Source organism: Hyla sarda, chromosome 5 (assembly GCF_029499605.1).
Source record: "Hyla sarda isolate aHylSar1 chromosome 5, aHylSar1.hap1, whole genome shotgun sequence".
Classification (NCBI taxonomy): Eukaryota; Metazoa; Chordata; class Amphibia; order Anura; family Hylidae; genus Hyla; species Hyla sarda.
In genome coordinates, this window is record NC_079193.1 from 187,133,217 (window position 1) to 187,146,128 (window position 12,912).

At 44.3% G+C, this 12,912-nt stretch overlaps 1 protein-coding gene across 1 annotated transcript in view; it reads right to left on the bottom strand.

The window, feature by feature from the left end:
* The window catches only part of GABBR2 (gamma-aminobutyric acid type B receptor subunit 2), a 659,326-nt gene that overhangs the window by 208,600 nt on the left and 437,814 nt on the right, over positions 1-12,912 (bottom strand). Inside the window, exon 8 of the mRNA XM_056520917.1 lies at positions 4,891-4,951. Coding sequence (XP_056376892.1) covers positions 4,891-4,951 — 61 coding nt within the window. The remainder of the gene's footprint in view (positions 1-4,890; positions 4,952-12,912) is intronic.

Below are 12,912 nucleotides of genomic sequence, written 5' to 3' on the forward strand. Positions count from 1 at the left end.
AGAAACCACAGCAGAGGGGATCAGCTAAAATGTTATCTAATCTTTTTCGTATACTTTATTTACATGTGAAGTAGAGGCTCTGCTTAAGGCCTCCATCACAGATATTCTTTAAACAATGGGGCAAAAATAAATAAATAAATTACTGTCACTAGACAGAAATTTGACAGATCCCATCAAAGTCAATGGGGTCTCCCTGGCTCCGTTGGTGTCCATTGTACAGTGAACCATCTTTCTCTGTATTCTGCAACAGAGGTCTGAACAGAGCAACTGACACAGACATGTACCTAGCCATACAAGAGATAGGAAGAAGTACCTGACCTTCCTGGTCAGGTTGTATAGGTATAATGATGTGAACAAGGAGAGTAGTCATTCTGATTTTAGCTAGGTAGCTTCCCTTTCCTGTTGTAAATAAATGCTTTGCAATATTATTTAGTCCTATTTTAAAAACAAAATAAAATTATTATCTATTTTTGCAGTCTCTCTAAGAAGACAATTATTTTATAGAGGTGGATTATTAAAAAAAAAAAAAAAAAAAAAAAAGGTCCTTACCAAAATCAGAGTTAGGGGGCACTTATTTTTATTTATTTAAAGATTATAAAAACGTTACAAAATATATATAGTATTTAACATCACAAGCCTGCAGATGGAATTGTAGGTAGTATACTTCTATATGCATAACATTGTCATGTCCATATGTTCACAACACATTTTCCATTTTTGTGTTTGATAAATAGGAGCCACAAAAAAAATATATTGCATAAAAGACAGAAGAAAACTGCTCACAAAACATAAGGAAAATATATGCTGAAGCTTATATTCTTAAAGGGGTGCTCCACTGGAAAACATTTTCTTTTAAATCAACTTGTGCCAGAAAGTTAAACAGATTTGTAAATTACATCTATTAAAAATCTTAATCCTTCCAGTACTTGACCTGACCACAGTGCTCTCTGCTGACACATCTGTCCATTTTAGGAACTGTCCAGAGTAGGAGCAAATCCTCATAAAAAAAAATAGACAGAGGTGTCAGTAGAGAGCACTGTGGTCAGACATAAAGGAAATTCAAAAAGAAAAGAACTTCCTCTGGATCATAACAACACCTGAACAGTAGTGGAAGGATTAAGATTTTTTTAATAGAAGTAATTTACAAATCTGATTAACTTTCTGGCACCAATTGATCTAAAAGAAAATTTTTCCAGTGGAGTGCCCCTTTAATAGACATGTTTATCACCGACTGCTACTTGGGGGATGGGCTGATTCCATTTAAATGTGCAACATAGCATGTTCTAGATGTGTATCTATTAATTCAGATACATATGGGAATCTGTAAAAATTTTCATTTTCTTCTCCTGTATCTCCTGCATCCATTGAAACAGGAACTGTGCAAATATTCAGAAAGCACACTGTAAAATATTTTTTATAAAAGACAAGATCTAAAAGGAAGGGTCAGTACAGTAAGTATAGTGTAATATTACAAATAATAATAATAAACTGTCAATTGGAAAATGTTTCTTTGTTTCTCACAAAACTTCAAATGTTGTTAGGTTATTAAACAGATAAATACTTACCAATAATTGTGCTAATAAGTGCAAAGGGAAAAAATAAAAGAAAATAATGTATTCTCTAGCCACAGGATGATTCACCACCAGGATCCAAACCGATATAAAAAAAAAAGTGTATATATATATTTTTTTCTTTTGATATGCATCATATATTTTTATATATGACATAATCATTTGGGCACTCAAGTATGTGGACGTTGGGGGCTTTATATAGCGGGCTGTGGTCACGCTAACGCTAGGCTCAAACTACAAAATTTACGATGATGCAGCTAATTTTAGTTTTTGTCTAACTTGCATTGAGTCAATAAAACATTGATTTTTGATGGACGAACTGTACATTTTTATGGCACTCTTAATTTTAACATAAAACATAACAAGTTATTTTTGGGGTTAAACTGGAAAAAATCCCACGGCCCAGCCCCCTTGTGACGTCACACCCTGCTCCCTCAATGCAAGTCTATGGAAATTCCTTTCTTTTTGGAACACTGATGACATCATGAGCACAGTGCTCTCTGCTGACATCTCTGTCGATTTTAGCAACCATGCATAGCAGATGCATAGCAGATGTATGCTAAGGGCAGCATGGTGGCTCAGTGGTTAGCACTGCTACCTTGCAGTGCTGGGGAGTTGGGTTCAAATCCCACTAAGGACAACAATAAATAAAGCGTTATTATTATTATAATAATGTCAGCAGAGAGAACAGTGCTCGTGATATCATCAGAGAGCATTCCAAAAACAAAAGAATTTCCTCTGTAGTATTCAGCAGCTAATAAGTACAGGAAGGATTAAGATTTTTTAATAGAAGTAATTTACAAATATGTTTACCTTTCTGCCACCAGTTCATTTAAAAGAAAAAAAGGTTTTCACCGGAGTACCCCTTTAATGTAACTCGGTTACATGGAACCTAGTAACTTAAAGAATTGAATGTTTCTATAAAGAGCCACTTGTTTTTTAAAGACATTTATATAAACTGGTATTAATATAATAACATTTGGATAGAGCAGTGATTTTGAAATCTAAAATATATATATATATATAAACAATGTTATTTTAGAAAAATAATATTGTGCAGAGAAGTATGGCATAAAATCAGAACAATGTTTGATTTATTTTATGGTGGTTTGTTGCAAATCATAACTGCCTTGGTTTATGCCATATGGGATTATACTGAGAGAACAACATTTTGCTCAAACACTATTCAATGATACAAAAGCTGGAGACTGCAGAGTGCTAAAACTTCTCACATGTCTCTGTAAGATTTTTTTTAGTTTGATACATAAGCTTTTTGACCCATTGTCTAAAATCCAGGCAATCGTCCTATTTCACAGAACAAAATGAATGAAATAATGACTATTGGAGCTTCTTTGAAAATATCTTTATGTACATTGTTTATTAATTTGTAATTTAAAAGTATATACTACAAGTACATTTTTAACACTGTGCAATGATAAATTATTGATTCATAAACAATGAACACTGGCTCATATTCACTATGGCTTCTGAGCCACAATCTTGGCTTTAAATAAATGCTGTAGACCACCCATTAAATGTATTTGTCTGGTTGCCCAACTTTAAAGGGGTACTCCGGTGGTCAATGTGTTTTTCCGTTTTTGCCTTACCCTATTTGTTTTGTTTCATTTCTATTCTTGTTGATTAGGCAACTCTATTTCCGTTCTTTGTTGTCTTTTTATCCCCCACTTTGTTTTCCTATTTTTGCTTTTATTTCCTGTTTCTTGCTGTGTTGAAAACAACAAATCCCAGCATGCCACATGCCTTGCTGGTTTGGGGCGGCTCCTTTTGTTTTTGTTTTGTTCCGCCCTTTACCCATCCTACTATTTTCCCGGGTCAGCCCCCTTATACACAGCACACTAATATAATCAGCCTTGGTTGGGATACACTGGCATACACACACAAAAGGGACTACAACTACCAGCATGTGTCATTCAGGAGTCTTCAGTCTGTGGTATAACACCAGCATGCTGCCTCTGTAGTCTCCTGGGGGTTGTAGTTCACCACACCTTTGTTGGGCATACACCAGTGTTTCCCAACCAGGGTGCCTCCAGGTGTTGTAAAACTACATCTCCCAGCATGCCCTGACAGCCTTTGGGCATGCTAGGAGTTGTAGTTTTGCAACAGCTGGAGGCACACTGGTTGGGAAACACTGGTGTAACATGATGTGTATGATGCTTAATAGGCTAGAATAGTGTTTCCCAACCAGTGGGCCTCCAGCTGTTGCAAATCTACAACTCCCAGCATGCCCAAAGTCTGTCAGGGCATGCTGGGAGTTGTAATTTTGCAACAGCTGGAGACACACTGGTTTGTAAACACTAGCATACACACACACAACAGGGACTACAATTCCCAGCATGTGTCATTCAGGAGTCCCCCCCCCTCCCCCTTCACATAGAGATCATTCCCAGTATGAGATTTATTCCCCTGCAGTCCATACATCCCCAGCCCGTGCCCCTTCTCATCCTCCTCTTCAGATAACACTTATCTTCTCTGTGTTCCTTCTCCTGTGCAGACCTGCGTCCTTAGAATACAGAGCAGGGGGGAGGTGAGGAGCTGTGTACTCAGCTGGATGAGTGGGCGTGGCTTGTTCCCCTCATGCAGACAGATAGAGAGAAAAAAAAGCTGTGACATCTTGTCCACAACAGACTCAGAACTGTGGACAACAGTAAAAGAAAACTCTCTGAACTACAGAACTTCCTGCCCAACAAACAGGTAAGAAAAACACACACATGCTGCCAAAACATATAACACATGTATATTGCAAAAAAAACTAAACTTACAAAGATGACATATAGTCAAAAAATTTACCACCGGAGTACCCCTTTAAAAGCGATCAAGCTCCACTTTTTATCTTGCACTGATACCTTAAACGGTAGACAATATTCTATGTGTAGTCTAACTAGTGATCCTTCTTCTTAGTTTTCCCTTTTATCTTTAAAATGAATTAAAATTAGAATTACTGCATGTTAGATATAAAAATGATTTACTGTTTATAAATGAGAAATTGAGATAAGAGGGTCTGAGCAGCAGTAGTCGAGATACTGCTCTCAGGAAGGCAATACTGACTAGCACTATCCGTATAATACTTAGTTTTCTGTTTTCATGTGCGGGATAGTCTACACTAAGTGTGGTTGCATGAGGTCAGAACAATACTCATAGCTCTTGTCATTGATCAGAGGGTCCGCTCATGTAATGTAAATTGAAGAGTCCTTTAATGCCCCAAACTGGGGAAGTATCAATTATGCATCTTTTCCAAAAATTAGTAACATCGGATTTAATTACACTAATTGGCCCTAAATTGTAATATTATAAAGCTTACCTTGAAACTGAGTAAACTTGATTGTGCCCATTCTTTCTCCATTTCTGAATACAACTTGCCCCTAAAATGAAAAAACATTTATGAGAGCCTGTAAAGGATAATCTCATTTCAATACAACCCAACAACTGAATAAAGCCTTACATTTACGTTTTTGTTTTTCCTCCTAGCCTTAACAACAACCCCCCCCCCCCCCTGATCTCCTGAACGGGGTCCCAGCAGTCTGCCAGAAGCGGCTGTTCTGACATCTGCAGGAAGCTGCGGCCAACACGCCCCCTCCATGTATCTCTATGGGATACATGGAGGGGTCGTGTCAGCCGCCGCTCCGTGAGGGGGTTGCCATGCCCCCTTCCAGTAGACTGCCAGGGCTCCGTTTAGGAGATCACGGGGGTCCTTTGGATTGGGGATAAGATGTCTAGGGGCGGAGTACCCCTTTAACGACTATCTAGCATAACTTCCAAATGGATGGAGATATTTCAATTAAACTTGGTAAACTTGTTACTTAAATTTCATCTAAAAAAGAAAGGGGTGCAAGTGTTATTTTTTTTTTTTTGTCTGAAGTCCCATGAAAGTATATAGGACGTCCACTACAACTCCTGGGAGTAACTCGCATTACTCGACTATTACACAACTATCCAGTAGGCAGGTGCTGACAACAGTTCTGGGGACAATATATAAGGTCATCACATGAGGACGGTAGATGAAGATGAGATATGAGGACTGGACATGAGGTCAGTATATGAAGTTAGGATATTGAGGATGGGATAAGAGGTTGGGATATGAAAAAGGGATATGAGGACAGGATATGAGGTTGGGATACGAGAATGGGATATGAGGATGAGATAAAAGAATGAGAGCATTGTTGCTGTTTTTTCTCTTTAGGTTTAGGTAGGAAGACCAGGCAACAACTAATCAGCCATTTATGGCATCCTACAGAGGATTTTTTCATATCTGTTGCCAATTAAACCAACCAATGTAATGTGCAAAGGCTGATGTGTTTTCTATCTCTTCTTATAAATACAGATCTGTTGTCTGCAAAGGATTCTGAAAACCGAGCTGACATTTTAGTTTTATAAACTTTTCTGCTACAAATATCCATTGCATTTAGAGTATTATTGTTACGCCGAGCGCTCCGGGTTCCCGCTCCTCCCCGGAGCGCTCGCTTCACCTCCTCCGCTGCAGCGCCCCGGTCACGTCCTCTGACCCGGGGCGCTGCGATCCTGCTGCTAGCCGGGATGCGATTCGCGATGCGGGTAGCGCCCGCTCGCGATGCGCACCCCGGCTCTCCTACCTGACTCGCTCCCCGTCTGTTCTGTCCCGGCGCGCGCGGCCCCGCTCCCTAGGGCGCGCGCGCGCCGGGTCTCTGCGATTTAAAGGGCCACTGCGCCGCTGATTGGCGCAGTGGTTCCAATTAGAGTTATCACCTGTGCACTCCCTATATTACCTCACTTCCCTTGCACTCCCTTGCCGGATCTTGTTGCCTTAGTGCCAGTGAAAGCGTTCCTTGTGTGTCCCTTGCCAGTGTTTCCAGACCTTCTGCCGTTGCCCCTGACTACGATCCTTGCTGCCTGCCCCGACCTTCTGCTACGTCCGACCTTGCTTCTGCCTACTCCCTTGTACCGCGCCTATCTTCAGCAGCCAGAGAGGTGAGCCGTTGCTAGTGGATACGACCTGGTCACTACCGCCGCAGCAAGACCATCCCGCTTTGCGGCGGGCTCTGGTGAAAACCAGTAGTGGCTTAGAACCGGTCCACTAGCACGGTCCACGCCAATCCCTCTCTGGCACAGAGGGTCCACTACCTGCCAGCCGGCATCGTGACAGTAGATCCGGCCATGGATCCCGCTGAAGTTCCTCTGCCAGTTGTCGCTGACCTCACCACGGTGGTCGCCCAGCAGTCACAACAGATTGCGCAACAAGGCCAACAGCTGTCTCAACTGACCGTTATGCTACAACAGTTGCTACCACAGCTTCAGCAGTCATCTCCTCCGCCAGCTCCTGCACCTCCTCCGCAGCGAGTGGCCGCTCCTGGGATACGCTTATCCTTGCCGGATAAGTTTGATGGGGACTCTAAGTTTTGCCGTGGCTTCCTTTCCCAATGTTCCCTGCATCTGGAGATGATGTCGGACCTGTTTCCCACTGAAAGGTCTAAGGTGGCTTTCGTAGTCAGTCTTCTGTCCGGAAAAGCCCTGTCATGGGCCACACCGCTCTGGGACCGCAATGACCCCGTCACTGCCTCAGTACACTCCTTCTTCTCGGAAATCCGAAGTGTCTTTGAGGAACCTGCCCGAGCCTCTTCTGCTGAGACTGCCCTGTTGAACCTGGTCCAGGGTAATTCTTCCGTTGGCGAGTATGCCGTACAATTCCGTACACTTGCTTCAGAATTGTCCTGGAATAATGAGGCCCTCTGCGCGACCTTCAAAAAAGGCCTATCCAGCAACATTAAAGATGTTCTGGCCGCACGAGAAATTCCTGCTAATCTACATGAACTTATTCACCTAGCCACTCGCATTGACATGCGTTTTTCTGAAAGGCGTCAGGAACTCCGCCAAGATATGGACTCTGTTCGCACGAGGCGTTTCGTCTCCTCGGCTCCTCTCTCCTCTGGTCCCCTGCAATCTGTTCCTGTGCCTCCCGCCGTGGAGGCTATGCAGGTCGACCGGTCTCGCCTGACACCTCAAGAGAGGACACGACGCCGTATGGAGAACCTCTGCCTGTACTGTGCTAGTACCGAACACTTCCTGAGGGATTGTCCTATCCGTCCTCCCCGCCTGGAAAGACGTACGCTGACTCCGCACAAAGGTGAGACAGTCCTTGATGTCTACTCTGCTTCTCCACGTCTTACTGTGCCTGTGCGGATGTCTGCTTCTGCCTTCTCCTTCTCTACAGTGGCCTTCTTGGACTCTGGTTCTGCAGGAAATTTTATTTTGGCCTCTCTCGTCAACAGGTTCAACATCCCAGTGACCAGTCTCGCCAGACCCCTCTACATCAATTGTGTAAATAATGAAAGATTGGACTGTACCATACGTTTCCGCACGGAGCCCCTTCTTATGAGCATCGGATCTCATCATGAGAGGATTGAACTTTTGGTCCTCCCCAATTGCACCTCGGAGATTCTCCTTGGACTTCCCTGGCTTCAACTTCATTCCCCAACCCTGGATTGGTCCACTGGGGAGATCAAGAGTTGGGGGTCCTCTTGTTCCAAGAACTGTCTAAAACCGGTTCCCAGTAACCCTTGCCGTAACTCTGTGGTTCCTCCAGTAACCGGTCTCCCCAAGGCCTATATGGACTTCGCGGATGTTTTCTGCAAAAAACAAGCTGAGACTCTACCTCCTCACAGGCCTTATGATTGCCCTATCGACCTCCTCCCGGGTACTACTCCACCCCGGGGCAGAATTTATCCTCTCTCTGCCCCAGAGACTCTTGCCATGTCCGAATACGTCCAGGAGAATCTAAAAAGGGGCTTTATCCGTAAATCCTCCTCTCCTGCCGGAGCCGGATTTTTCTTTGTCTCCAAAAAAGATGGCTCCCTACGTCCTTGCATTGACTACCGCGGTCTTAATAAAATCACGGTTAAGAACCGCTACCCCTTACCCCTCATCTCTGAACTCTTTGATCGCCTCCAAGGTGCCCACATCTTCACTAAATTGGACTTAAGAGGCGCCTATAACCTCATCCGCATCAGAGAGGGGGACGAGTGGAAAACGGCATTTAACACCAGAGATGGACACTTTGAGTATCTGGTCATGCCCTTTGGACTGTGCAATGCCCCTGCCGTCTTCCAAGACTTTGTCAATGAAATTTTTCGTGATCTATTATACTCCTGTGTTGTGGTATATCTGGACGATATCCTAATTTTTTCTGCCAATCTAGAGGAACACCGCCGGCATGTCCGTATGGTTCTTCAGAGACTTCGTGACAACCAACTCTATGCCAAAATTGAGAAATGTCTGTTTGAATGCCAATCTCTTCCTTTTCTAGGATATTTGGTCTCTGGCCAGGGACTACAGATGGATCCAGACAAACTCTCTGCCGTCTTAAATTGGCCACGCCCCTCCGGACTCCGTGCTATCCAACGCTTTTTGGGGTTCGCCAATTATTACAGGCAATTTATTCCACATTTTTCTACCATTGTGGCTCCTATCGTGGCTTTAACCAAGAAAAATGCTGATCCCAAGTCCTGGCCTCCTCAAGCAGAAGACTCCTTTAAACAACTCAAGTCTGCCTTTTCTTCGGCTCCCGTGCTCTCCAGACCTGACCCTTCCAAACCCTTCCTATTGGAGGTTGATGCCTCCTCAGTAGGAGCTGGAGCTGTTCTTCTACAAAAAAATCCTTCCGGGCATGCTGTCACTTGTGGTTTTTTCTCTAGGACCTTCTCTCCAGCGGAGAGGAACTACTCCATCGGGGATCGAGAACTTCTAGCCATTAAATTAGCACTTGAGGAATGGAGGCATCTGCTGGAGGGATCAAGATTTCCTGTTATTATCTACACCGACCACAAGAACCTCTCCTACCTCCAGTCGGCCCAACGGCTGAATCCTCGCCAGGCCCGGTGGTCTCTGTTCTTTGCCCGATTTAATTTTGAGATTCACTTTCGTCCTGCCGATAAGAACATTAGAGCCGATGCTCTCTCTCGTTCCTCGGATGCCTCAGAAGTTGATCTCCCTCCGCAACACATCATTCCACCTGACTGCCTGATCTCCACTTCTCCTGCCTCCATCAGACAGATTCCTCCAGGAAAGACCTTTGTTTCTCCACGCCAACGCCTCGGAATCCTCAAATGGGGTCACTCCTCCCATCTCGCAGGTCATGCGGGCATCAAGAAATCTGTGCAACTCATCTCCCGCTTCTATTGGTGGCCAACTCTGGAGACGGATGTTGGGGACTTTGTGCGAGCCTGCACTATCTGTGCCCGGGATAAGACTCCTCGCCAGAAGCCCGCTGGTTTTCTTCATCCTCTGCCTGTCCCCGAACAGCCTTGGTCTCTGATTGGTATGGATTTTATTACTGATTTACCCCCTTCCCGTGGCAACACCGTTATTTGGGTGGTCGTTGATCGATTCTCCAAAATGGCACATTTCATTCCTCTTCCTGGTCTTCCTTCTGCGCCTCAGTTGGCTAAACAATTTTTTGTACACATTTTTCGTCTTCACGGGTTGCCTACGCAGATTGTCTCGGATAGAGGGGTCCAATTCGTGTCTAAATTCTGGAGAGCTCTCTGTAAACAACTCAAGATTAAATTGAATTTTTCCTCTGCATATCATCCCCAGTCCAATGGACAAGTAGAAAGAATTAACCAGATCCTGGGTGATTATTTGCGACATTTTGTTTCCTCCCGCCAGGATGACTGGGCAGATCTCCTTCCATGGGCCGAATTCTCGTATAACTTCAGGGTCTCTGAATCTTCCTCCAAATCCCCATTTTTCGTGGTGTACGGCCGTCACCCTCTTCCCCCCCTCCCTACCCCCTTGCCCTCTGGTCTGCCCGCTGTGGATGAAATTTCTCGTGACCTTTCCATTATATGGAGAGAGACCCAAAATTCTCTCTTACAGGCTTCTTCACGCATGAAGAGGTTCGCGGATAAGAAAAGAAGAGCTCCCCCCGTTTTTTCCCCTGGAGACAAGGTATGGCTCTCCGCTAAATATGTCCGCTTCCGTGTCCCTAGCTACAAGTTGGGACCACGCTATCTTGGTCCTTTCAAAATTCTGTGTCAAATTAATCCTGTCTCTTATAAACTTCTTCTTCCTCCTTCTCTTCGTATCCCTAATGCCTTTCACGTCTCTCTTCTCAAACCACTCATCCTCAACCGTTTTTCTCCCAAATCTGTTCCTCCCACTCCTGTTTCCGGCTCCTCGGACGTCTTCTCGGTCAAGGAGATTTTGGCTGCCAAAAAGGTCAGAGGAAAAAATTTTTTTTTAGTAGACTGGGAGGGTTGTGGTCCTGAAGAGAGATCCTGGGAACCTGAGGACAACATCCTTGACAAAAGTCTGCTCCTCAGGTTCTCAGGCTCCAAGAAGAGGGGGAGACCCAAGGGGGGGGGTACTGTTACGCCGAGCGCTCCGGGTTCCCGCTCCTCCCCGGAGCGCTCGCTTCACCTCCTCCGCTGCAGCGCCCCGGTCACGTCCTCTGACCCGGGGCGCTGCGATCCTGCTGCTAGCCGGGATGCGATTCGCGATGCGGGTAGCGCCCGCTCGCGATGCGCACCCCGGCTCTCCTACCTGACTCGCTCCCCGTCTGTTCTGTCCCGGCGCGCGCGGCCCCGCTCCCTAGGGCGCGCGCGCGCCGGGTCTCTGCGATTTAAAGGGCCACTGCGCCGCTGATTGGCGCAGTGGTTCCAATTAGAGTTATCACCTGTGCACTCCCTATATTACCTCACTTCCCTTGCACTCCCTTGCCGGATCTTGTTGCCTTAGTGCCAGTGAAAGCGTTCCTTGTGTGTCCCTTGCCAGTGTTTCCAGACCTTCTGCCGTTGCCCCTGACTACGATCCTTGCTGCCTGCCCCGACCTTCTGCTACGTCCGACCTTGCTTCTGCCTACTCCCTTGTACCGCGCCTATCTTCAGCAGCCAGAGAGGTGAGCCGTTGCTAGTGGATACGACCTGGTCACTACCGCCGCAGCAAGACCATCCCGCTTTGCGGCGGGCTCTGGTGAAAACCAGTAGTGGCTTAGAACCGGTCCACTAGCACGGTCCACGCCAATCCCTCTCTGGCACAGAGGGTCCACTACCTGCCAGCCGGCATCGTGACAATTATATTACACATTGCATTGCATTAAAAATTAAGCTATTAGCGGCTACAATTTCCATATAATGTACTTTATTGGTTAATGCTCAATACTAATGTTGCCTCAAAACTGGATAAACCACAAAAAAAAGCATTATGTTAGGACTTACTGAGTACATTAATTTTTATGGTTTTCCTCCCCATTTATAATTTTAGCAGTGTTTACCAAATACATTGCAACACTACAAAACATAAAGTTACTTCAAAACCATTCCAAGCTCTACAAACAGAACTAATCGTTGCATGTACCATAATTTTCTCTAAAAGTACTTGAGGTCATTAAGGATGACAAAATACAGTATATCATTTAGTATTATGTAACTATTTGTTAATTAATATCTAACTACTCAGTTATTATTTAGGCCTCTTAAAATATTTGTATGAAAGAGGTCATCTGGAGAAAATTGTTTATATCGAGTAGTGCTCAGGGTAAAAGTAAAACCATTAAAAAACATACATTCCTGCTGCAGATCCCATACAACCAAATACCGGCACTGATTTACTATTTACAACTTTTGTCAGGTTGTGCGCCTAAGGGAAACTAAGCGGAGCATGGACATTCCACGCAGTTGTTTTCAATGGGTTTCTGCTCACAGTCCAGCATCCGCAAAATGAATAGACAAGTCTGTTCTTTATGCAGATTTAGCACGAAAGTGCATTGCTGTCTATGAGACGCTGCATTTCCATACTGACATTCCGCATATTTTACGCCATGTGAACATGGCTCAAATGTGGTGCAGTGTGGTCTGACAGAATCTATGGTGCTATGCACCAAAATAAACCTGAAAAGGAGGAGTGGTCAGTCAAAAGAGGGGTGTGGTTGACCAAAAAAGTGTTCTCATAACCTTTTCTATTTACTATTGAATGTATAAAAATTCCTGTGAATAAATGGCTGGAATTTCACACTAAAAAAAGCTCAGACCTGTAAATCCCCATGGTAAATAGAGTGAAATCCTACAAGTCAGAAACAACATTGCACACTAATAAAAAATACAACACACTAAGTAAATCAGTTAGTCAGTTATTACCAAGGGATCGGCTGTAGGTTAGAAATAATTTTTTTTATATTGTACTGCCACCCTGAGTACTTTTAAATACACAAACATCTTTACGTTAAGGTGCTAGGGAATATGGGGTTGGTGGCTGTTGGTATTTTTTATATATCTGAAGTAACAAACATTTTACATACATTCATGCCTTAGCAAGCATTTTACATACATTAATGTAATTTTTTTTTCAAAAGATC